We start from the raw sequence: 27,890 nt of genomic DNA, 5'->3' as shown, positions 1-27,890 counted from the left end.
TCACGGCATTGCAGGAGGAGTCGAGTGGTGGTGTGCGAATATGCGGTTCACATGGAACTGCCCGACCGTTCGACATGCCTGCGATCACGTTGCGTAAAATCCGACGAAGCACCCTGCGTTGTTTTCCATACATAATCATTTATCTTCAGAGGTTGCTTCGTGCTAATCTACCAGCAGGACAAACGTTCGCTCTGGAATTTCTTGCTCGCATTGAAGTGGACGATGATTGGCCATGCAACATTCTGTGGACAGACAGGCCCATTTTCATCTCCAAGGATATGTCAATACGCAGAATTTCAGGATATGAGCAGTCGAAGTACCGCACGCACGTCAGCTGTACCACTTCATTCGGCAAAGGTGACTGTGTGGTGCGGGTTGACAGCATCCTTTATCATAGGGCCGTATTTTTTTTTAAGGAAACGAGTCATAAGTTATGCGGGTCGTGTTACCTGTACCATCACTGGTAAACGCTACGAGAGTCTTTTACTCACCAGCGTCATTTCAATCCTTCAACAGTGTGTGTGTGTGTGTGTGTGTGTGTGTTTGTGTGGTAAGGGTCATTTTTAGGCAAGATGCCGTTCCTTCGCACATTGGCTTTAATGTGCTATGGCAGCAGACGAACAACGTGAGTGTCTTTGCTAAAAGCACAACATCGCCTGCATCGCCTCTTCTGAGCTTGTGGCCATGTCGATTGGACCCTAGACGTCTGAAAAACCTTGGCCTGGTCAGATGAGTACCGATTTCATTTGCAAGAGCTGATGGTGGCGTAGACCCCACGAAGCCATGGACGCAAGCTGCCAACAAGGCACTGTACAAGCTGGTGGTGGCTCTGTAATGGTGTGGTCTGTGTTTACATGGAATGGACTGGGTCCTCTGGTCCAACTGAACCGATCATTGACAGGAAATTGTTATGTTCTTTTACTTGGAGACCATTTGCTGGCATTCATGGACTTCACGTTCCCAAACAACGATGGAATTTTTATGAATAACAGTGCGCCATGTTACGGGGACACAATCTTTTGCGATTGCTTTGAATAAGATAGTGCACAGCTCGAGCGGTTGGTTTGGTGTCCTAAACAGCCCGACATGAATTCCATTGAACGTTGATGTGAGGCAATCAAGAGGACACTTCATGCACAAAATCCTGCATCGGCGACACTTATTCAGTTACGGACGCCTGTAGAGGCAGCATGTCTCAATATTTCTGCGGGGGGCTTCCAACAACTTGTTGAGTCTATACCATGTTGAGATGATGCACTATTCCGGGCAAGGGGAGGTCCGACACGATATTAGGAGGTATCCGATAAGTTTTGTCACTTCAGTGCATGATTATACTCGACAGCGCACGATTGACGCATACGGCACTGTACAGTCACCTTATAGTCATAGTGCGTTAGTACTTCTCCGTATTGTTAACGTCTGCTCTGAAATGGATAGTCATTTCGTGAACATAAATTACATTATCGAAGAGCACGCGCAGATAGAAAGGTGTTGAAGTGTTGCCGGGCGGCGTCTACGGCAACTTGCCGCTGTTCGCGCGGCTCCCCCCATCGGAGGCTCGAGCCCTCCCTTGGGCTTGGGCTTGTGTGTTGTCCTTAGTGTAAGTTGGTTTAAGTAGCGTGTAAGTCTAAGGACCGATGACCTCAGCAGTTTGTTCCCATAGTACTTACCACAAATTTCAAATTTCGAAAAGTGATGATAAATAACATAGTTCAGTTCTGTACAGAAGGGAAGAGGAAAGGCTTGCATCACTTCAAGGAAAATGTAAAAATTAAACATTTCTGGTTAAGAGAGAGGACATTGTAGCATGACGAAAGTAGCGTTGTCTCCTATACGGACAGCTACAAGTTTTATTTTCCTGTTGTTGATTTCGATTGTTTTCCTGTAGAAGACTGTGTTAACTTAGTGGATGTTTGTTTTATTTGCTGCACATATACTAAGCATAGTTCAGGAATCGAGTTACAGTTTGAGCACAGTTACATCGCCCGTACGCCATTCGAAACAACCAGTAGCACAACAAGTCAACAGTTCGTAACACAGTTGTAAAGTGAAAAAGTTGTACATAAATGAGCAAACAAATTCAACAATAGACTATGGGTAACGTTGTGAACAAAATAAGATAGATACATTATTTCCTGAAACCAGGTAGCATAGATTGAAAAAAACGTATAGTCAGCTGAAGATGCCTGGTGCCTTTTCTTTTCATTAAGTTTTGTTTCATTTCCAGCTTCTCTTGTATCGGGAGCATACGAAGAAGAGAAACACGAGACAGCTCTGCGTAGCAGACGGCAATAGCCGAGCCTGTGGCGCACAGGTGCAAACTTCGTCGCGGGCTATTCCCAAAATATCCCACGTATTTTCTCGAGAATGGAAAGAGATATGACTCTGTTTTCACTGTTAAAAAAATTTCGACTGTTTAGCTACTTTTTGTTACAGTAGCGTATGGCGTAAGACAAACCAAACGCAAACTAGCCAGCGATTACTTTTTTTCACTGCAATCTTTTCAAAACATGCCCGATATTGTACTTTACCTTGAACTATCACAGACACTTTGGGCCATAAATAAAAGAATCAAGTTCATTATCAAACTGTGATACCAGACAACAGGACGCGGAAGAATGATTAGGCTTATTAAATAGTTTCTCCAAAATCGAATGAGAAAGACTACACAGCGAAGCACATACACGAATCCCAAAACAGTGGCTTTTAGTTTTTTACGCACCAAAAGATGGCAAACTAATTACAGTGTTGGGTGTAGCTTTGCTTCATCTACATAAGACAATTTTTTAAGACAAGTAGCATGGTCTGAAATTTCACTCGCCATATGCGTAATACGAGTTGCGTGGAGCATCCAGCACCTCTGCGGCTGTGGGTACCCAAAGAGAGGAACGCATCGCGCGCCCCAAAGACCACTCTATTTACTTCTGTGTTCTGTGGCTCTTCCGCCTAGTGGTGAACAAAGCAGTACCCCTGCGTCTCACGTACAGTTAGAATGCGCTGCGTCCCTATGGTTACGCAACTCGCTAAAACTCAAAGTCACTTTAAATAACCGTTTGATGCCACTGATACTTTGGCTGAAGGTCGCAAGTGTGGCATTCCTGCTTATATAACGCGGCTGTGGCTCGAAAATGGCTGACTGCTGATTGTTCCAACTTCCGTTCCTTAAGGCTTATCTAATAATACACCGCAGCTTTGGCTCCATCAACAGGGACTTTATACACAAAATCACTAAAAACAGGCAATGGGTAATTAACGTCCTATTTGACTCCTAAATGTGGATCTGACTCTGTATATAACAAGGCTTTTCATTCGCAAAAGTTTAAAGTCCAAATAATTTCTAGCTTTTTCCACAGAGTAAATAATTCCTCCCCAATATTCTTGAAATAAATAAAAATCCTGCATTGTATGTAATAAATCGAAAATTCCCACACTCACACTTACTTTCTCAAAATACCGAGAGAAACGTCGTATTACTTGAACAACACAATTTCAACTTATATTCCGAAAGAACTGTTATTAAAACTGAACCTCGTAATTCTCTAGCTATCCTCTTAAGCCACAGATGGGCAGCTGGTGGACAGCGCATTGTTTCAATCCGGCCCGCAGAAGAAATTGGTGGGCGATAGAGAGCTTGTTAAGGGACCCCCACAATTCCAGTATTATACGTCAAAGTAATGGCTGTCTGTGGGATGAGTATCGTAGTATTGTCACTACTACAAATATTGACGATCAGTACTGATGTCGACCAAAATATTTTCAGTATACATACTGAGCGTTTGAGGGCGAGAATTATCGATTTCACATTTCGGCATTCCCTTGTTCACATTTCTTCAGGTTTTCTTCTGTATAATGTATCTGACATATGCTACATTCAAGCGATTGAGACTTTTGAACTTTTTAAAAATAAACAAAGAAATGAAGGGCTAATTTATTTAATGTTACAGAAATAACCATTCTGACTGCAAACTTGTACGTCAATCTGGTAATTAGACCTCTTTCGCTCCCCTTTATGAACAGCATTTCATGGGCTTTTTCCAACAGGATAACTCTCGCCTACGTGCCACTGTTGCAACACAACTTGCTCTACGGAGTGTCGACATGTTGCCTTGGCGAGCTCGGTCACCAGATCTGTCACCAATCGAGCACGTATGGGGGGGACACATCATCGGACGACAACTACAGCGTCAGCCACAAACAGCATAGACCGTCCCTGTATCGGACGACCAAGTGCAAAAGGCATGGAACTCCATCCTACAAACGGACATACGGCACATGGATGATGCAATGCATGCACATCCGCATGCTTGTGTTCAACGCTCTGGTGGTTAAACTGGTTATTAACGTACCAGCATTCCACATTCATTTCCAATGGCTTACGTCGACCTTTCATTTACTTGTGATCTTGAAATGTTAATCACTTACATACGTTACCTAGACAATTCATCCCCGAAAGTTCATTACTCTGCATTAATTTTTTTCGGGTGGTGAGATGTTTTTTCTGTCAGTTTAGTTAAAATCAAACTTTCATTAAATGGTGTTGGCCTCCTTGGCTGTGGACCCACTGTCACGCTGCCATCATCGCACACGCCGCTAGGGCACGTCCTACATTCCTCAGCGAGTCGAATTACTGCGTGGTGATGTTTTACTTTGCTAAAACAGTTCTCACCCTACTCAATAAAACGTTTATTTCTCACTTGTAGCTTAATACCGTCGTTCAGCAACGTTTTTTAACATCCCTTTCGCCTTATTATTTAGGCAAAGTGGCAAGGATGATGGACGACCGATATAAGCAGGCTGTCGGAAGATAAAAACTGGAGCTCGAACATGTGACCTTGCCGTTCGCCCACTAAGGTCTACTGTCGGGTGTTACCCTGAGCTGTTGATCCCAGTTTTCTTAAAGATATTTCGACGATCAAAAATGGCTCTGAGCACCATGGGACTCAACTGCTGAGGCCATAAGTCCCCTAGAACTTAGAACTACTTAAACCCAACTAACCTAAGGACAACACACACATCCATGCCCGAGGCAGGATTCGAACCTGCGACCGTAGCGCTCGCGCGGTTCCAGACTGTAGCGCCAGAACCGCTCAGCTACCAGCGGCCGGCATTTCGACGATCAACCCAGGGCTTTTCTTCAGGTGTCGCGAACTGTGCTACTATGTGTACTCGCTGCCTAGACTCCAAACACAAATCGCAGTACCTGTAGAAGACGAGTGAATCGCTCGTCAAAATATCGTGCAGAAAACTGAATTTGACAACACAGTTAAACTCCTGACAGAAAATTGTTAATAAATCACGCCGAGGAAAATACAACGCTCTTGTCGAGTGAACTGTCGAGGTACGTCTCACGATGCACAAACGTGCCAGTACATGACTCCTACACGTGCATGTACGTCTACACTCAAACTTTTCGAACCACCGTGAAGTGCATGGAGAGGATGTGACCCACTGTAGCAGTTCCGCGCTAGGCGCAAGTTGAGAAGCGCATAGCGCGGGTGGCGCGGCGCAGGACAGCCCGCAATATTGTAACTTGACAGGTTCAAATGGGACGCGGCGCAATGGGGACGCGACACTCGCCTGCGCCAGGTCGCGCGTCGTTATGGCTCTGGCACAGATTCTCGCGCCCCGCTTCACGCTAGCGCAATGGGACGGGTGAGGCGGGAAGCGGGAAAGCGGTCCTACCACGTGCTCACTTCGTCACGGCGCATATGGGCAGTGGTAGTGTTGGACATCCGAAAAATACAGCCTTACTGCATATGGAAATACACTCCTGGAAATGGAAAAAAGAACACATTGACACCGGTGTGTCAGACCCACCATACTTGCTCCGGACACTGCGAGAGGGCTGTACAAGCAATGATCACACGCACGGCACAGCGCACACACCAGGAACCGCGGTGTTGGCCGTCGAATGGCGCTAGCTGCGCAGCATTTGTGCACCGCCGCCGTCAGTGACAGTTTGCCGTGGCATACGGAGCTCCATCGCAGTCTTTAACACTGGTAGCATGCCGCGACAGCGTGGACGTGAACCGTATGTGCAGTTGACGGACTTTGAGCGAGGGCGTATAGTGGGCATGCGGGAGGCCGGGAGGACGTACCGCCGAATTGCTCAATACGTGGGGCGTGAGGTCTCCACAGTACATCGATGTTGTCGCCAGTGGTCGGCGGAAGGTGCACGTGCCCGTCGACCTGGGACCGGACCGCAGCGACGCACGGATGCACGCCAAGACCGTAGGATCCTACGCAGTGCCGTAGGGGACCGCACCGCCACTTCCCAGCAAATTAGGGACACTGTTGCTCCTGGGGTATCGGCGAGGACCATTCGCAACCGTCTCCATGAAGCTGGGCTACGGTCCCGCACACCGTTAGGCCGTCTTCCGCTCAAGCCCCAACATTGTGCAGCCCGCCTCCAGTGGTGTCGCAACAGGCGTGAATGGAAGGACGAATGGAGACGTGTCGTCTTCAGCGATGAGAGTCACTTCTGCCTTGGTGCCAATGATGGTCGTATGCGTGTTTGGCACCGTGGAGGTGAGCGCCACAATCAGGACTGCATACGACCGAGGCACACAGGGCCAACACCCGGCATCATGGTGTGGGGAGCGATCTCCTACACTGGCCGTACACCTCTGGTGATCGTCGAAGGGACACTGAATAGTGCACGGTACATCCAAACCGTCATCGAACCCATCGTTCTACTATTCCTAGACCGGCAAGGGAACTTGGTTTTCCAACAGGACAATGCACGTCCGCATGTATCCCGTGCCACCCAACGTGCTCTAGAAGGTGTAAGTCAACTACCCTGGCAAGCAAGATCTCCGGATCTGTCCCCCATTGAGCATGTTTGGGACTGGATGAAGCGTCATCTCACGCGGTCTGCACGTCCACCAAGAACGCTGGTCCAACTGAGGCGAGAGGTGGGAATGGCATGGCAAACCGTTCCACAGGACTACATCCAGCATCTCTACGATCGTCTCCATGGTAGAATAGCAGCCTGCATTGCTGCGAAAGGTGGATATACACTGTACTAGTGCCGACATTGTGCATGCTCTGTTCCCTGTGTCTATGTGCCTGTGGTTCTGTCAATGTGATCATGTGATGTATCTGACCCCAGGAATGTGTCAATAAAGTTTCCCCTTCCTGGGACAATGAATTCACGGTGTTCTTATTTCAATTTCCAGGAGTGTATATTGTCATTTCGGTTTTCGCCATTTAGCGCACCATCTTTCTTCGTTAGTACATTATACGTTATAGTTCTTTATATCTGTGTATTGTGTATTGAACTGGGGACCTAGAAACGAGGGAGAGGCTTCGTCCCACAGTAGCCCTCAGTCGTTCACAATCCCACAACAGGTCACAGTAGCCCACCCATCGTACCCAGGGTTAGACGCCCAATCCCCCCTCCCTTCCCCAACCACCGGGAACGTTCCATACCAGACGAATGTCACCTCAAATGTTAGCGTGGTAGAGTAGTTATGGTGCAAGTGTACGTGGAGACAGTGTTTGTGCAGCAATCGCCTACATTAGTGGGACTGAGGCGTAATACGGGAAGCCAGCCCGCATTCGCCGTGGCAGATGCAAAATCGCCTTAAAAACCATCCACAGGCTGGACGGTGCACCGGACCTCGGCACTAATCCACCGGGCGGATTCGTGCCGGACCGGCACGCCTTCCCGCTCGGGAAGCAGCGCGCTAGACCGCGCGCCTAGCCGTACAGGCTTCATATATCTGTGTAGTTTTTTTTTCTTTTTTTTTCTTTTGTCACGAACAATGCAGAGTTCAGTAACCGGTGATCCATTAGCCACTGGTATTATATCTTCTGCATCCACAATGTTTTTAAATCTCAAGAAGCGATAGACGATTCCTGGTGAGGGTAGTGAATAAGGAAGTAAGGAATATTATAAAATTATGTTATCAAGAAGCAAGACAGGAAAGTAAAATTAGATTATCTACGTGCTATATGGTCTGTTACAAAAATTCGAAAAGCGGTGATTTCTATAGATGTGACCCCTTTGTGTTCCCGGTAAAAAGCGTCCAAGACCTCAAGTATATAAGTTTCACTGATTATGTGCATATGGATGTAATAAGAAACATTATACTACATGCGTGTGGACATCATATTTCCACTGCAAGCAAGAAACAGTCGAGAAACCCACGCGAATGACAATGTTTTAATTGACTCATCGTGACTAGAAAGGGCATTTCAGTGGTTGCATAAAAAGTACCAGCATTAATAAACTAATTATACAACAGGCTACACATATGAAGAAATGGTCGGTATTATTCCGAAAGTATGAATATCCTGAAAGAGTGTGGTCATCTGATATATATAATTTGTTGAAATTTATTGCCGACAAAGGCAGACTATATTCATGATAATGGCTTTCGAACGACGTGAGACGCGAACTCTTCTCCTCTCAAGGCACACCTGGCTAGTTCTCGCATTCCTGTCGCGTGCGTTATTCTCAGCTACTGACAGCACAAGACCACCGCGCTGTGCAGTGGATGAATAGTTTACTTTTCACAATTGGAGAAGGAAAGGTAGAGGCACTGAGGGGACGCAGGGAGCTTTATGATACGTTTTGCGTCAGCGGATTGAAAATAAAATACCTAGAAGCATAGGTGCAACATTTTATAATTCCTTAAATAAAGAAAATGAATGTCATGTTCGTTAGCTGCCACAGAAATACTGCCAGTTTTTGTTCAGTTGCAATCGGATGCTGTGCATTACATCCATTTGAGTCAGTGGCGTGAAGCATGATTCCACTAATTCAGAAAACTAGTTTCTACTCATTTTGAAGTACTTTGTAAAATCAGCGTCACTTGTTTTAGTTGCAGTCTGAAACTGTTCACATCTTTTCCTTTCAAATAACGTATGTTTATATGGTTAATTGAATTTTTTGTGCATTAGTGAATAAAGCAACACTTTTTCTGCATCATTAGTGTCCGAATATGATTTGGAACTCAAGTCTAACAATAACAACTCTTTTATTCGCGAAACACACATTGCCAGTTTAGCAAGCAGTAGGCCAGTAACTGCCGTCTGGCATGTGCGCGTCAACCGGACTGAAGAGCACACTCGCCATACGCGTCTAAATATGCGTATGAAACGTGCGCGTCACGCGGTAAAATCGTGTGACGTCACACGTGCTACATGCGTCTCGGTTTTCTCTTCGCCTTATGCCTTCTTCCCGTTGCATTCACGTATGAAACACGGGCACAGCGATTGCTTAAACACCAATGTGCATGCTGTAATTAGCCTAATCTCGTCCTCACGACCTCTATGTGAGCGATACGTAGAGGGTTGTACCATATTCCTCGAATAATCATTAAATGCCGGTTCTTGAAACTTTGGAAGTAGGGTTTCTTGGAATAGTTTATGCCTATCTTCAAGAGTCGGCCAGTTCAGTTTCCTTAGCTTCACTGTAAACTGTCCTATAGGTCAAACAAACCTGTAACAATTCCTGCTGCCCTTCTTTGTATACGTTCAACATTCCAAGTTAGTCCTATTTGGCATAGGGCCGATACACTTGAGCAATATTCTAGGATGGGTCGCATGTGTGATTTGTCAGCAATGTCCTTAGTAGACTAATTGCATTTCCCTAGTATTCTACCAACGGTCTGAAGTCTACCTCTTGTGTCTGTGCCATCATTCCATTTCATATCCCTAAAAATTATTACAACCAGGTGTGTCTATGAGTTGACCGATTCCAACTGTGACTCATTGATTTTATTGTCATAGGATGCTACTTTTTTGTTTTGTTTTTCTGAAGGGCACAATTTTACATTCTGAATAATTAAATCAAGCCTCAATTCTTTGCATCAGCTTCAAACCTTAATCAAGAACTGAGTGAATATTTGTGTAGCGCTTTTCAGACAGTGCTTCATTATAGTTAACATCATCATCAATTAAAAGTCTGAGATTAGTATTGTCTGCAAGGTCAATAATATTTAGAATGTACAGCAACGGTCCTAACGCATTTCCCTGGGATCTGAAATTACTTATGCATCTGTCAACAACTCTCCATTCAACACACCACGCAGCTTCCTCTCTACCAAGAAATCCTAAATCCTGTGACAAATTTCGCTTGATACTACATACGATAGTACTTTCGATAGTAAGAGTAACTGTGATAGTAAGTCAATTTATTTTCGGAAATTAAAAAAATCTATATCTGACCGCCTTCATCCCTTACTTTCAGGACGTCATCTGAGAAAACTGCAGGCAGTGTTTCTCATGAGTTTTTTTGTTGAATGCATGACGGTGACGTACAGGAGGTCATTCTATTGAAGATTCGTCATTACGTTTGTGTCCAAAACATATTCTAAGATTCTACGTCAAAAGGATGTCAATGATATTGGACGGTAACTATGTGCGTCGCTTCTGCTACCCTTCTTGGAGACGTATGTGTCCTGCGCTTTCTTCCAACTACTGGGCACGTTTTCTTATTCGTGATGGCTACGGCAGATTACAGTTCAAATGGGGCTAGCTCAGCCGCAAATTTTACTGATCTTCGCGGTTGCCCATATTCACGGATATCAGCAGTAATATTTACTTTGCGGATAAAAGCCTGCGCTGATGAAGCTATCCATGGGCATATATTCACAATAAAAATTACGTTTTGGTAAAAGTTAAATCGCAGCGTCAATATTACGAGTTTCGTCTATTTGCATTAGATGCGTACAGGGTGTCCCAGGAGGCATGGCCAATATCCAGGGATATGACAGGAACGATCATTCGAAGAAAACATGTTCAACAATCATGGGCTCTGAAATGCATTCCTTAAGAGCTGTGAGCACATGTTTAGCATAAAAGAGATGTTTCACAGTAGCGAAGACGAGCAAGTGCTCTTAGCTCTTGATGTATGTAATTTAGAGCCCATGTTCACAGGAAATTTTTTTCTTGTTTTGGACCATATTACCAGCTCTGCAAATAAGGAAAGCAAATATTTTGCAGCAGAAGAGATTTTACTCACAGTAGCGAGGATGAAGAAATTCTCATAGCTTTTAAGGTATGCATTTTAGAGCCCATGTTTATTAGATTTTTTTGCTTCAAATGAAATGCCATGTACATGAGTAATGACCATTCCTGCTGGGATACGCTGTATAAATGATATTTGGTATAAAATTAGTTAATCTATTAACATTTCGTCTTAAACATATTTGCAAGTACTCATTACAACACTTATTACCTTAAGAAGTGTAGCATGTTAAAATGATGTTACAATATGGTGAACTAATGTGGCTTATATTTAACTGTATGCAGTAATGCAAGAGCTGACGACAATTTGCAACACGACTTCGTCTGACTTCCGAATGTTGCAGGAATTACCGAGAAAATTTCACAAAATCGGGTTCAATAATTATGGCAGGAAGTTGTAACTTGCAGAACGTACCAAGGATGTGACATGCTGTGTTACATTAAAATGTGTTCGTGACTGGCCTCTACTTTCTTGGTCGGTGTGATGTAAATTTCGATGTCCGATGTCAGCAGACGATGATACAGGCCAAGTGTGTGTGTGTGTGTGTGTGTGTGTGTGTGTGTGTGCCGTTAGAGCTCCGGCGCACTGAACAGGTTAAAGTGATTTGCAAACTATTAAAATCTGTAAGACGAGCGGATGCGGAAATGGGACTCGTGGATTTATTCATTCATTCATCTGTCTTGTAGAACCCATAAAAAGGAACCATAAGGCGTACAGAATCAAGGAATACATTACGAAAAGAAAAGAAAATCACAGAAACTTGATCTGTATTCTGTGTTAACAATGAACTATTTGCTTAAAGTGATTCACGCTTATGCAGTCTGATCTGCTACCTGAAAAAATGCTGCTACATACAAAACTGCTATACACTTGCTGTTGGCAGCTTCATATTTGCTTGATTACAACGGCATCTTTCTAAGAAAATAGGTACCTATCTCTGTAAATAATGAATCTTACAGTACATTACAATTTGTCATAACGCATTGAAACGAACACTACTTCTTGCCAAGTAATTAACAGAATTTTTCAATTCCTGAATCAAAATATTCAGGTAATTTGTAGACTCAGTGGCTAATGATGTATGTCTTTAATTTTATTCTGAACTGGGAGGGACCCCAGTTTTTTGCTATATGGTCGATAAAATTCTTCAAGGTCTGCGACCGCGTTGTGAGTATGTAAAATTCCCCAACGTTTCGGCCACTGTTATTAATGGCTTTCCTGAGGGTGGTGTACTGCAGCGGCCAGAACGTCGGAGAGTTTTTACATACAGACAGTGCGTTCATAGGCCCTGAATAATTTTGTTGACAGTGACAACGGCTGCCGAAGCATATGCTTACATTCTTGTTTTAAGTTGGACGGAAGGTTATTGAATAGCGTCCCGCCAGAACACACGTGACTCATAATTAAAGCCAGACGAAGAACCAAATTCTACGTGACAGTTACTTCCGTGTCTTGTATTGCGACTGTGAAAATAAGGGATCGGCTGAAACTGGATTTTTATGATCAGCAACAAAAACCATTAAGGAGTCATTGTTTTGGGAACTGAGTGACAGAATTCCAAGATCCTTAAAAAGTCTTCTGCAAGAGGTACGGTTATCTACTTTATAGAATAATTTAACTGCTCGTTTCTGCTGTAAATACGTAATTTACTTTATATGCATTGTTCCAGAAGATAGTTCCATAACGTAATATCACGTATTATTACGGAAATAACTGTGTCAGATACTGTGCTGTGTGTAGGAACCAAAGACGTTACTCCTTGCATAAGAAAAGCGAACATCATCATTGAATTAACTCTGACTTTTTATTATCTCTATTGTTGAATGAAATGTTTTCCGATTTTGTTCTTGCACTGATAAAATCGAAGGGGACTTGTGAATATTACGCATTATTACTCCATAGTAAAAGTTTTATTCAAGGAAGAAATAAACGAATAGTCATCCCTGATGGATAATTAGGCGAGATTCGAACGTAAATATAATTCTTTCTAGTGATTCTAAGTACTATAGAAAGTTTCAGCCACACTACGCTGACGGCTCTGAGCACTATGGGACTTAACAGCTGAGGTCATTAGTCCCCTAGAACTTAGAACTACTTGAACCTAACTAACCTAAGGACATCACACACATACATGCCCAAGGCAGGATTCGAACCTGCGACAGTAGTGGTCGAGCGGTTCCGGACTGAAGCGCCTAGAACTGATCGGCCACACCGGCCGGCTCACTACGCTGACGTGGAGTTGGAGGGACGATGGGGGAGATTGGCGGACGAACGTGCAAATAAACACGGCGACTTTCAACCGGCTAAGAGCACGCAACAAAAAATCTGCTACAACTCTTTACCAACATATTATCACGCGACAAAACATACGTAAGACGAGTTTAGTTTCAATGCCCATTTCAGTACACCATTTGAAAGTCTAGAAAACATGATAATCTTGTCTATAAAACCATTAAATACCATAAAAATAACAACATAATAAGACAATGACGAGTAAAAATACGCAAAGCAAATAACTCTCTTGTCTTAAGCTCAACATAGTGAGATGTACTTTTAACGGCGTAACACGCTGAACTGAGATTCGTTATTAGCTTATCTGTGTATTGACTACATTTTAACTTCTTATTGCAAATTCGTGGTAAGTTCTATGGGACCAAACCGCTGCGGTCATCGGTCCCTAGGCTTATACGCTACCTACTCTAACTTAAACTAACTTACGCCACGGACAACACACATTCACCTATGCCTGAGGGAGGGCTCGAACCTCCAACAGGAGGAGCAGCGCAACTTGTTATACAATGTAATTTACAGTGTATGTTTCACTTAGTGTGTGATCATTAATTTATAATTCTGTTGCTAATAGGCCATTATTACTCATCGGAAATTAAGTAATATGATGTAACTGTATGCTGTGCTGGGACTCGAACGCGGCGCTTCTCCCTTTCGCGGGACATAGCTTTGCCGATTGAGCTGCCTTTTCATTTTTTTTTACTAAAAGTAATTTACTGTGCTGCAATACAATGACATACAACGTTATACAATGCTGATGCAAAGCTTAACTGTTATGAACACACGCTTCAATGATTTGCATTAAGCAAGCATTTAATTGCCGGCCGGTGTGGCCGTGCGGTTCTAGGCGCTTCAGTCTGCAACCGCGTGACCGCTACGGACGCAGGTTCGAATCCTGCCTCGGGCATGGATGTGTGTGATGTCCTTAGGTTAGTTAGGTTTAAGTGTAGGGGACTGATGACCTCAGATGTTAAGTCCCATAGTGCTCAGAGCCATTTGAACCGTTTGAACCTAACGTATTATCTCCGTTGCACTACACAGTTTCCCGTGAATTACTGCGTAGTGTGACGTTTCTGACACTAGATCATGGATATAGCCGCACAACTGAGACGATAGTACATAGCCACGCAGTCTAATTAGAATCTGTTTCATCAACATACTCCGAAAGCAACCGAACTCGTATTCGGTGTGGACCAGAAGACGTGGCTTTATTATTAACTTACTGCAGTTGCTTGGGTACATGATGGGCACCCATTTTTAAATTACTAATGTTGGCAGCTGTTCTTGTTTCGAAAACTACATCTTCTCTGGCGCAGGAATTTTGGCAACCTGTGGTTAGTGACTCCATTTTAGTTGCGCTGCCATCGATAGCATTACAGTTAGTATCGCGCAGTGACGGTATTGATTACACGAGGTGCATTTGAATAGTTCATTGGTCACGAAGGCTGACAGTTGGTGGGAGCGCTGGGTTCTGACTACATGCCCCTTCGTATACGCATCCGGTGACGCTTAAGGGCTGAGGATGTTGCGGCGGCCAGACGGTACCGTTGGATTTCAAGACCTGTTCAGGTGTTTGATTTGAATAGTTCGGTGAATAGTCTCAGAAAATGAATAAAACGGAAGTTTTAGACCAAAGTAATAACCTTTAGCTACAACCCACTATCGGTTGTAAGGTTGTTGGAAACTGTCAGCAAATGCTTCTTGTGGAATCGCACGAAGCACAGTGATCACGCGTTATTGGGCATCCTTATCATTATTGGAGATGGGACCTTGTGCTACCAAAATGATACGGAGACTAAGTGGCAGTCAGTGGCTTGGTGTTCATCGTCTTCTTAGCCTTACTGAGGTAGAAGTTACTTTTCTTTAAAAAAAATGGCGATAAACATACTCTTAACGTTGCTTTTTGCCAGCCGAGCATTTTTTGGGAGGCGGGGAAGACGATGAACATCACGCCACTGATTGTCGCTTGGTCTCCGGATCATACAGGTAGTATCCCTGTAATGCTGCAGATATCCAACAAGCGCTTGAAAACGGCGCTTCGAGCGATTCAACGACAAGCGTTTGTCGACAGTTTTCAACCGATGTCAGAAGCGTGTTGTAACTAATGGTGATTACTTTGAAAGCCAGTAAAGGTGTTCCGTTTGTACCTCTTGTTTCCCTTGTTATCCCAAACCAGTCAACGAAATTTTCTGTCGCACCTTGTTTCTCATACTGGTATTTGTACACCGAACCACTTATAGACGTTTCTGCATTTCCACATTGAGTAAATGGAATGGCATTGCGGCTGGTCAGAACTTGAAGAAAGGAGATAGCAACAGCCGTAATTTTACTCAATTAGTTTATTTAGCTACAGTTTTGGTGCCTCATCGGCACCATTTTTAGGTCCTTACAAACGTAGCTAGGTAAGTCAGCTGAACATTTGTGCTACTACAGGGGCCACTATATCCAACTGGTTACAGTCGCCCACGACTCGGTAGTGGTGGTGGCGGTAAGTTCCACAAGGGACCAAACAGCTGAGGTAATCGGTCTCTAGGCTTACACACTACTTAATCTAACTTAAAGTAACATACGCTAAGAACAACACACACGCCCAGCCCCAAGGGAGTACTCGAACATCCGACGCGGAGAGCCTCACGGACCGTGAATAGGCGCCTGAGAACACGCGAACCGTGGCAAAGCCCGTGCGGCTATCCCGCGCGGCCTTCTAGGTGGACGTGGACCCTCACCACCTCCAACGACAGTGAGTTGTGCTACTATAGGTACCACTATACCCAACTGTTTCCTCCAGACTTCTCGGTAGGCGTAGACCCTGCACACATCTAACGACAGTGATTTGTATTATCACAGGCACCACTACATCCAACGCGTTTCTGTATCCTTCTACTCGGTAGACGTGGACCCTACGCTCCTATAACAACTCACTTTTGTTAGTGGCGCGAGGAGTCAGTGACTACCGAGAAGGAAACCAGTTCGATATAAAAAATGGTTCAAATAGCTCTGAGCACTATGGGACTTAACTTCTAAGGTCATCAGTCCCCTAGAACATAGACCTACTTAAACCAAACTAACCTAAGGACATCACGCACATCCATGCCCGAGGTAGGATTCGAACCTGCGACCGGAGCAGTCGCGCGGTTCCAGACTGTAGCGCCTAGAATCCCTCGGCCACCCCGGCCGGCAGTTGGATATATGTTCCCTATAACAGCACAAGCGTTTAAGATGACTCCCTGAGCTACGCTTACAGGGGCCTGAAAATAGTGCTAATGAGGCACAGAAATTGGCGTCGAGATGAAATTATTAAATAAATTACGGCTGTAGGTATCTGTTTTCTACAAAATTTGTAGGCGTTCTCAACTCTCATCCGAGTTGTGGGTACTGACGTTGAACATCGCTTTGATCTGTAAAATATTATATGTTTTGAGGCGCTTTATATCCTCTCCGACCTCCACCAACTATCCAAACTTCACAGCAACGCTGGCGTCTAGCTTGCTGGAAGAAGGGTAGCGCGGAAAAGTGGGTTTACTACTGCGAAGGAACTTTTTGCACCAGAATGAATCTTTCCTTTTACGGCGGAGAAAATGACTGATCGCGGAACAAGGCAAACGATTACGGGGCTGAAGGTCAGCGCATGACAGAGGAGAAATTGACGCGTCATAAAGTGGACGCTAACGCGCGTGCAGTCCGCGCCAGACTGGGGAGACGCGTGTCGCAGGCGCACGCGCGGTGGGCGTGTCCCCGCGGAGCGGGGCGTGGCCTCTCCCCTCCGCGGCGCCCCTGCCGAACGCGGCCGAGGGGAGCCGAAGGAAGGCGGCGGCCTCGACGGCGGCGGCGACGGCGGCACGCGGGCTCAGAGCGAGCGCGCGGCGTCTGTGTGCGAGAGCGAGCAGACGGGCAGCCAGGCAGGCAGGAGGCAAAGCGAGGCGAGGCGCGGAGCGCGGCCTTCCTGCTCACTGAGTGGCATGACGCTGGCGGTGTCTGGCGGCTTCTCGCTGCTGGCCAACCTGAGCCAGCAAGAGCAGGAGGCGCTGCAGCGGGCGGCGGCAGTGGCCGACCTGCTGCCCGAGCTGGGCGCCGCCGACCTGGCGGGCATGTCGCTGAGCCCGCGCGCGCACCACGCGCACCCACACCCGCACCACCAGCACGCGCCGCAGCCGCACACCACGCCCTTCTCCGTCTCCGACATCCTGAGCCCCGTCGACGAGGCGGGCCAGAGCTCGTCGCAGCCGGGCGGCGGCGCCGCGGGCTCGGGCTCGCCGTACCGCAGCTCGTCGTCGAGCAACGGCGCGGCGCACAGCCCGCCGCCCGGGCCGGGCCCGCAGGCGCCGCCGCAGCCGCCGCAGCAGCAGCAGCCGCACGTGGCGCCCTCGTCCGTCGTCTCCAGCCCCTACATGCAGCTGTCGCATCACCACCAGTTCTCGGGCGCGGCTCAGTACTGCAACGGCTCCGACATCTCGGCGCACTACGGCGACATGCGCAACTCGGGCTGGTACGGCGCCGCCACCGCCAACGACCCGCGCTTTGCAAGTAAGTACTGTGCGCCGGCGCGTCCTCCCTTACGTAGGCGCCGCGGGAACCTACTGTGCGGACTTACCGGGGAAATTCAATTTTTCGTGCGACCACTGTTTCAGCTCGTGTTGGTATCTACATCAACACTTACGCTCTGCAATCCACCTTCAGGCATCTGGCGGAGGGTGCTTTATGCACCACCGTCACCATCCCCCACTTCACACCCCCGTTTCCTGTTCCAGTCGAGAACAGTCTGCGGGAAGAACGATTCTTACAAGGGAGCCTCCTCATCGCATCCCCCTCAGATTTAGTTATAAGTTGGCATAGTGGATAGGCCTTGAAAAACTGAACACAGATAAATCGAGAATACAGGAAGAAGTTGTGTGGAACTATGAAAAAAGTAAGCAAAATATACATACTGAGTAGTCCATGCGCAAGATAAGCAACATCGAGGAGAATGTGAGCTCAGGAGCGCCCTGGTCCCGTGGTTAGCGCGAGCAGCTGCGGAACGAGAGGTCCTTGGTTAAAGTCTTCCCTCGAGTGAAAAGTTTACTTTCTTTATTTTCGCGAAGTTACGATCTGTCCGTTCGTTCATTGACGTCTCTGTTACGGTAATAAGTTTAGTGTCTGTGTTTTGCAACCGCACTGCAAAACCGTGCGATTGGTAGACGAAAGGACGTGCTTCTCCAATGGGAACCGAAAACATTTGATCGCAAGGTCATAGGTCAACCGATTCCTCCACAGTAAAACACGTCTGATATATTCTGTACGACACTCGTGACAGATAATAATTGTCTGAAAATAAAAAATTAAACTTTTCACTAGAGAGAAGACTTGAACCAAGGACATCTCGTTCCGCAGCTGCTCACGCTAACCACGGGACCACAGTGCTCCTGCGCTTACATTATCCTTGATGTTGTCTATCTTCCGCATGGACTACTCAGTTTGTATATTTTGCTTAATTTTTTCATAGTTCCACACAACTTCTTCCTATTTTCTCGATTTATCTGTGTTCAGTTTTTCAAGGCTATCCACTGTGCCAACGTATAACTAAATGTCAGGGGGGTGCGATGGGGAGGTTCCCGTGTTAGTAAGCCTCCGTGTGAACTCGAATCTCTGTCATTGTCAATGTCATGGTCTCTTCTCGAGATAGAGGTTACATCGGAGGATGCAACATACTGGTTGACTCTTCTAGAAACGAACGCTCTCGGAATTGGAACACTAAATCTCATAGAAATGCAGAATACCTCTCTTGCAGCGTATGTCACTGGAGTTGGCTGAGCATCTCTGAGCCGCTTTCGTTCTTATGTGTGACGAAACGTGCTGCTCTTCTCTGGATCTTCTCTGTTTCCTGCATTAACCCTTTCCGATACAGAACCCAGATTGATGATCAGTATTCGAGTCGGGAAAGAAACCTGACAATTCTCTACAAATTGTACGAGTTAATAGCAACAGTAACTAAAGACTTTTAAGACTAGACGCGTTTCGCTTTATTCGAAAGCATCTTCAGTGATCACTGTAACCATATTTCCACTGAAGATTCTTTAGAATAAAGCGAAGAAACGCGTCTAGTCCTAACAAGACTTTTAATACAGTTGCAAAAGACGGCTTTTAACCAATACAACTGCGGAGAAAGAGGCCGAAAAACAAAGAAGACAATATGTACAATTCTCTCTATAATGACCGATCGGTGTAGCGCAGTGGTTGGAACACGACACACTTTCGGGAGGGCGACGATTCAAACTCACGTCTGGCATCCTGATCTAGGTTTTCCGTCATTTCCCTAAATAGCTTAACGTGAATGCTGAGATAATTCCTTCGAAAGGGGACAGCCGGTTTCCTTCTCCATCCTTCTCTAATCCGAGCTCGTGCTTCGTCTCTAATGGCCTCGTTGTCGACGGGATGTTAAACACCAATGTCCTCCTCCTTCTCTCTCTATAATGATATTTCCGCTGTCGAATGTAATAATTATTTATTTTGAACTGTTGGCCAAAAGAGACTGCTTGGACATGCGCTGAACACCGCTGACCTCTCTAATGGATTGAGGTACATAAACCAATGTCTTGGTCACATATTAGTTTATTAACGTTCATCACCACTAGTTGTCAGTCGTACAGGTCGCTGCTGTATTCGATGCAACTGGTGATGCCTGTGCAAACCCGAAACAGGTCGTGAATTTTAGTAAACTAATAGCTGACAAACACACAGATTTCTGTAATTTAAATTCGGCTGTAAAGTCAGTGTCAAGCGGCAGGTGACGTGCACTCCAGAACAGCAAGGTGTCCAGCCACCAGCCAGTGGTGGGCAAACTTATGAGATAGCCATACGAACAATTGATACAATACGAAGAAAACAACGGCTCAGGGAGCACTCAGCTGCTAATCTTATTGCCTGCTAGACGTGTGCTGGTAATACACAGTTTATTTTATTACAGCTGACTCGTATTAGCCAGTTCTCCTGTGTCTACTACTGCTATCAAACAGTCTATATACCACCTTCAAGCGTGACTACATGTCAGAAGTTTTATGTTCCTCCGTCATTTGCTGGTGTCTGCACACCTTGCTCGCCCTCACGCAGGAGAACTGCTACTTGACAAGGGCATAACAATTTAAATTGGTTGGTAGCGGAAAATCCGGACATGCTGATATTTCAGAAATTTTGTCCGGCTGCAGTACTTGCCCGAAAGAGACAGAGTAATCTAAACAGTTGCAGCAGCAGTCACAAGCGACTATGCTTATACTTGCCAAGCCTCCATGCGGCCGGCGGTGCAGGGCTCATTAACGTGTAGATCTGCACCTCCCTACAACAAGAGTAGCAGAAGCGGTCCACAAAACTACAGTCCGACGTCCTTATCTCGATCTGTTATGGAATTTTAGAACGTATTCTGAGGTCAAAGGTTATGGTATGTTGGTTTTGCAAATAGACACTCCGCAACTATGCTTTGTTTTTATTTTATTTATTTGTTTTTCTTTTTTGCCACTATTTCACGGTCACAGTCCCATTCTTAAGCAGTCATTCCTGCCGTCATTCAAGCTGATTACAGCGGAACCAAAATTGTTTGCCAGCCTGACGACGGCTTGGCTGATGGCAGGAATATGTGTGGGGACGCCAAAAGTGGTCACAAAGAGCAGAACGTAAATAACTAAAATGTAAAGAAAGCCTAGCTGTGGAACGTCTATTTCCAAAATAAATGCTTTATCAGCTATGGACTCGCCAGTGAAGTTCTGCTTCAAAAGTAGTGGGGAAGATCGCAAAAGTTATCTGCAACAAAATGACCTACACTATGCCAACCAGTACGAATTACGAAAAGACTGGCCTTCAAAACCCAAATCGACCTTTTATCACATGACGACCCGAAATTCGTGGACCAAGGTGGTCAAGTTCGTGAGTTTCTCAAAGCGTGTGAGTTAGTACCACATTCACGCTTGTTACCTAGTGTACGATCCTATAGTGTATCAAGCAAAATTTGCAACTGGATTGAGGATTTCGTGGTAGGGATGACACAGCTTGTTATCCTGGATGGAGAATCAGCGGCAGATGTGATAGTAACTTCAGGCCTGCTTCAGTGAAGTGTAGTGTGATCCTTGCGGTTCATGTTGTATGTTAGTCACTGTGCACAAAATGTTAATAGTAACCTCATACATTTCACTGATGAGGCACAAATATTCAGTCAGATCTCGATGAGATTTCAAACTGGTGCAAAGATGGGCAACTTGCTTTTAATGTTTAGAAATGTATAATTCTGCTCGTCACAAAACGAAGAAGCGTAAGATCCTGCAACTACATTATCAACGAGACGTAGTTGGAATCAGTCATCTCATACAAATTCCCGAGAGTAATAATTTATATGGATATGAAATGGAGCGATTACATCGCCTTAGTCGAAGGTAAAGCATTTCGCAGACTTCGGCTCACTGGCACGATACTACGAAAATCGCTTACGCATTCTAGAATACTGCAGGAGTATATGGGATCCGTAGAGGCTACCGCATATAACTGAAAGGAAATATTAAACCTATACAGAGAAGGGCAGCGCGAATGGTCACAGCTTTGTTTAACATACGTGGATTCTGAAAGAAATGAATTGGCAAATGTCTGACGTTAGAAGTAGACTATGCCGTTTAAACCTACTTGCTAAGTTTCTTGGACCAGTCTTAAGTGATAAATCTAGGAATTTACTACACACACCCCTCCACCCCGGTATCGCTCCGTGAGGATCGCGAAGGCAAGATTAGCCTCATTTCAGTGCGCACAGTGGCGTTTCAGCAATCATTTTTTACCGCACTCCATACGTGAATGGAACGGGAAGAAGTCCTGGTAATTGATACAGAGGGAAATACCCACTTCCAAGCGATTTGTAGTGGTTTGCTGAGCATATTAGTAGATAACCAGTCCGTAGACGAAAGAGCGAGCAGCGCTCGTGGTTTCGTGGTTAGGAAAGCGACCTATACCGCAAGAACGCTACAACTGCCGGGCAAGCACAACAAGAAATAGTTTCCCGTCTCGCAAGGTAATGCAGCGTGCGTGTGCGTTTCTTACGTTGGTTATTAGTTACTAATTTCCGAATTCTAAACAGTATTAATGCTTCCTGAGCATGTGTGGATACTGTATCACGCTAGTTTAAGAGGCGCGAAAGGGCCGGTATAAAATTGTGAAACAGCTTATAGTTGCTCCTTGTGGTGTAGCTGCGCGCAGAGACTGGGAGAACTCGCCCGATCGCTATTCAGAATACAGGCAGGCTATAGCTGTCTCATCCCCCCTCACCTCCTCCTGTTTCAGTAAATTACACTCATATAAATTGTTCTAACGGCTAGATCAGTTTCGATCTACTAGTATTTATGAGTCCGCAGCTCGTGGTCTCGCGGTAGCGTTCTCGCTTCCCGAGCACGGGGTCCCGGGTTCGATTCCCGGCGGGGTCAGGAATTTTTCACCTGCCTCGTGATGACTGGGTGTTTGTGTCGTCTTCATCATCATCATCAATCATCCCCATTACGGTCGGAGGAAGGCAATGGCAAACCACCTCCACTAGGACCTTGCCTAGTATGGCGGCGCGGGTCTCCCGCGTCGCTCCCCTACGCTCGGTAAACGGAGTATGGGACTCATCATCATCATCAGTATTTATGAATAGACCATAAATATTTCTTGGGCGATGGCTGTGCACGGCATGAGAGGAGTCAAACGTTTCGCTACTAGAGAAACAACTACGGAATGTCTCCCAATCTAATAACGACCCCCGCGCAGCGCGCCTTTCAAACCAGCGGCGATGCTGTGCTCAGACACGCTCGGGGAGAACTTAGTATTCAGTAAACGCGACCGTGCTATATGGAATACAGGCATTAATAATTAATGCAACTAACACAACAAACGAAAATCTACGTATCTAACAGTGCTCTGCGCCATCAGCCTAGGCTGTAGCACGACCCTCACAGAAATCTTCCCTTTTAACATGCTTCGACGCTGACGTAGGCCAAGAAATATTTAGTAAACAATTGTACAAGTATGACTGAAATGACCTTTGTGGTTAAATGTGGTGTGTTCACCGATGTTCTCCGCGAATAACGAGGCGAATATGAGTGTCCTCCTACTCCATTGGCCGATGGCGCACAGGAAGGAACAGTGTCGGTAGCGTCCGCGAGGGCACGAATTTCTGTAGTTTTGGCGTCGTGGCCACAACGCGAGATACAGATGTAGCAAGTAGTGTGTTCTTCCACTCATTTTGGAGCCTAGACCATCGACCGCACGTGGGAAACGTCGGACAAAGTTGATAAACATACCGCTAGAGACTGTTAGGTAATTGTCGAGAACTTGTGGGAGTATGGGATGGGGGAGTAGCTTTACATCACTGTAGCATTCAGCCGTAAGCGTCTATTATCGACACGCCGTGGAAACTTACGTGCGTGTTAAGGGAAGGAAGATGACTATCTCCTTGCGGCAAGCTACTGGATAACTTATCATGATTTAGAGAAAATACATCAACTGTTATAGACAATAGATATATATACAACTTTTTAACTAATAATATTATCGTCGATTTATAAGCGCATAATGTGAGATTTGTAGCTTTTCTCTCTTTTTTTAGTTTTTTTTGATACGATTAATTATCTGTGCCATCAACTAGGCTCATCGTCAGATGGAGGTGTTATAGGAACATCTTCTGGACCATGTGCAGATAGGCGATGCGTTTGTGGTACTGGTGGAAATAGTGAAAATTTAGCTACTGAAATGTTTATGATATGACGAGATATTCACGTTTTAGAGTACTTAGTTGCACTGCTTCGTGTTGTCCATGACAAATTCATTCTGATAACGTATATTTCGCCAGCAGCACGACCACAGCCTATAGCGGTGCATAGTCCAGGTAGTGTTCCTGTAACACCTCCATCTGGTGATGAACCTGCAGGGAATCGAAAACTAGTTAATGATACAGTAAATAAACAGCATTAAAATGGTTTAAAAAAGCAATTTGCTGCGTATTATGGCGACATAAGTGGCAAATTTGAATGAATGTTGCATTTCGTAATCCGAAATGAATATAGTGAAGATTGTGATATTTTGTTGATGTTGATGGGGATATAATGGGCGCTCAGGTTAATTTAGAAAGGATGATGTCATAATCTCGTTTGCCCCAGAAGATTAGTGTTTAAAGTTCCATCGACGACGAGGTCATTGGAGGCGAAGGACTAGCGCAGATGTGGGAGGACGGGGAAGGAAGTCGTCCCAGCCCATTTCGAAGAAACTATCCAGACATTCGCTTTAGGCATTTTAGGAAAAACACCGAAAATCTCGATAGCCGGAAGGGGATTTGAACCGCCGTCCTCACGAATACCCGGCCAGTGCTTACCCATGTACCACCCCTTTCGGTGGGAAATTTGGAGGAAAGGCCCGAATCGCAATCGCCAACCGGGTCCGGTCAAGGATTTTTACTTAGCGAATCCGCTACAGTGTTTTGAACAATATTGCAATGTTGAAGCGTACGTCACAAAGTTCACGGAGCCGTACGTATCGAACAACTGGGTGAAGGGTCTGCGACATCTTGCGGGGAACGGATGTTGCACAGCAATGGGAACCTGGCCGTGGGAAAGCGACAGATGAGCACGCAGGCCCTAGGGCCTAGGGTGTAGCCGCGCATCGGGGGCAGGCCGGTATCCAGAGTACAACGCCCTTCACTGGAGCCCGCACAAGGTTGTCCTGCTTCGGGAATCAAGTTCTCGGCTGGATATCTTCTTTATTTGTTTCACATACTACAGTTTCAGACGGAGCACCTTGCAGCTAGATAGCAATATGTGACGAGACGCTATCCCTGCATTTGCATCGATTAATTAAAAAAACAACGGTATAATTAGTTTCCGCTCTCAGAAAATTAGTGTGAGGTGTCACGGGCCATTTTTCTGGATACGTGCTCTATTTCCCCCGGGATTAAAGCCTAGTGTCCGAACAAGTCTGACAACAAACAAAAATGAAAAAGTTTGTAACCAATTAACTACTAGTTTCATGAAGATCGCGTCATGTTAATTGCATTTATCTGGAGGAGCATGAGAAGTAGATAGGTACAGTTAATAAATGCAATGGTGCCCTTAAATCAAGCCCCAAGGCAACAAAAGACAGCTATAGCAAAATTATAGATCTGTATTTTACAAGAATAGCACCGTTTAGCGTGTCAACAGCTGTATCGATACTCTTATCATGGCAGACGATTTCTGGATTAGAAGTTGACGTCGCTTTCCTACTACATCCCCCTTCCCCCCCCCCCCCTCCCTCCCCTCTCATATATTTGGTCCAGTTAAAACTGTTATATACTACCACGACCATATCAAATCATAAAGAAAAATAAACCTACGATATATATTAATTACAGAAGTAATTATCAAATTGGCGGCAGTTTTTGGGCTGTCTTAGCTAGCAACCACAATAACAGCTTCTAATACGCTAGAAGCGATGATTTTTGCTTGTTAAGCGAGCAGGCCTATAATAATCATGAAATTAAACGTAAAATATTTGTCTGCATCTATATTCACTATGTATTTACTATTAAACACGCGTTGACGATTCATGCGCGGTTGTATGGATTGGAAAGTCGTCAGAAACGTTTGAAAATCCAAGCGGATACAATAACAAGAAATAACATAATTACTATTAACCCGTTATGCTAAATTATACAGAAAATAACGTAATAGTGACCAAACCCGTACTAACTAGATAAGTGTGAGCGAAGTTACTGTGATGAGTAGATTTACATAAAATTTGCTTACTTAAAACGGAAGCTATCTAACAATATAAAATTTTTGCCGTAATTTATAACATTAAAAAAGTAGAATCCAGTATTAGAGACTCGTTATCGTTTATAATAATTTGCTACTCAGTGATGATTATGTGACGGGGCCATCAAGATCCGACTGCAGTCTTCAGGAAACAATTCACGTGGCGCTATGAAAAACACAATACAATGACACGAAACAGATTCTGTAGCGTGTGAACGTCGATTAAAATGTTATAGGAGCTCTCTTAAGACGGCTGAGCGGTCTTCTTTGGCGAATCTTAACCAATGTTCGTCTCCTTTATAAAACTGTATAAGTAGAGTCTGCAAGTCGTCCTTAGGTTCCAGTGGATGCTATACGCAGACCTTGATCGCTGAGTTGAATTCCCTCACAAAGGTTCCTGACAGTTCAATTTTTTACTTTTAACTACCTTTCTGAATACTCCAACGCCACTCTTAAGAACAGACGTTAGAGCACTCTGATTTTATTGTAGAGCGAGATTCATGCGCATGGCGCACAGTCGTATGTGTTAACATCTGTACGTATTACGATATAATAACAGTGGGCTTTTAATGATTAATCTGAATCATTTCCAGGTTCTCCACAACAGTTCTTAATCATGTACTGGTTCTAACACGATAAAAGGCTGTTAAGCTGATTGTACTACCACATTACTCACGGACAATTGCATGTAGAATTTTCAAGGGTTAACTAAATCAATTAATATTTTTTAGCCTCTTAAGTAAAATGAAAAACAAAAAGTACTCGAAGATTACATTGTTACATCTAATATCGCTTATACCGAGGTATTGTAATGTTCTGTAAAGAATTTCGTTCAAAATGATGCGCATGGAAATGTACATACAGGGATGTATCATTTATGATCATATTTCACGTCGTTCGGTTCATTTTTAAAGATGTTTTCCCTTCATTCCGACAGCCACCCTTATCCCAACGAGTACAGTTATTCCACATAATGTTATTATTTAAAATTATAAAAATGTCTAAGTTTCGCATGTATCTCCTAGTATATTTAAGAAGCGGAAGTTGGACAGATGTGTTTGCGTTTTCACGATGACACGGTACGTTTTCGTTAATGTGCACGCGTGACTACCATTGCTTCCCTAATATGTTTAAGTACCTTTTAATTACATAATTTCTGTAGTTGCTAATGCCTAGTTTCGTATGCGCGCAAATACGTGAATACTTGTTGTCTGTTAGAGGCGGAAATACATTACTTTTCACTCGTATCTGAAGCTGCAAAAATGCTTATACAAATTATTTTCGTTTCAGTTGAGGAATAATAATACTGTCTTAGTTAGCTGTCGAAGCTAAGCAAGTGAAATGTGAAATGAGTTAATTGTGATGAGAGAACAGAAATAATTTAAGTCAGGGTGGAGATCTTTCGCTTCGAAATTGTGTCGTTAAAACGTCGGAATTTGAGACGTCCGAAACCTCAAATCTCTTTGCAAATTTAATTTATTTTCGTTAGGCTGTTCTTTTGTTGGTTTGAATATAGTGATACAGTAATTACGTGTCAAATATTTTTCATTGGTTTTCTTTAACGAAAAATTAGAGGCCCGGTTTTCTGAAAGAGGACCCCACGCGAATTATACAAGCGGGGAGGCGAAGCGACCGAGCCGGTGGCCCTCTGGTGCGGTTCAGGAGAAAGTCATTAAACATAAACGAGCGTAGTCGTATTGGTGTCTGAATGCTTGACTGGTAGCGCTCCTATCCACCCCAGTTCACTTGTTCCCTCAAGCTCAACATCGGAAATTCGATCCCTCGCGCTTTTCCCTACAATTATGTTTAATTGTTAATCCTACCGCGTAATTTTGTTTGTCACGTCTTTTATTGTGCCG

At 44.8% G+C, this 27,890-nt stretch overlaps 1 protein-coding gene across 1 annotated transcript in view; it reads left to right on the top strand.

The window, feature by feature from the left end:
* The first annotated feature begins 17,137 nt into the window (after nucleotides 1-17,137).
* LOC126359997 (homeobox protein Nkx-2.4) overlaps nucleotides 17,138-27,890 on the top strand; it is a 281,826-nt gene continuing 271,073 nt past the window's right edge. The window contains exon 1 of the mRNA XM_050007673.1: nucleotides 17,138-17,791. Coding sequence (XP_049863630.1) covers nucleotides 17,227-17,791 — 565 coding nt within the window. The 5' untranslated portion in view covers nucleotides 17,138-17,226. The remainder of the gene's footprint in view (nucleotides 17,792-27,890) is intronic.

This window comes from Schistocerca gregaria, chromosome 1 (assembly GCF_023897955.1).
Source record: "Schistocerca gregaria isolate iqSchGreg1 chromosome 1, iqSchGreg1.2, whole genome shotgun sequence".
Lineage (NCBI taxonomy): Eukaryota > Metazoa > Arthropoda > Insecta > Orthoptera > Acrididae > Schistocerca > Schistocerca gregaria.
This window is presented reverse-complemented; position numbering and strand designations above follow the sequence as displayed.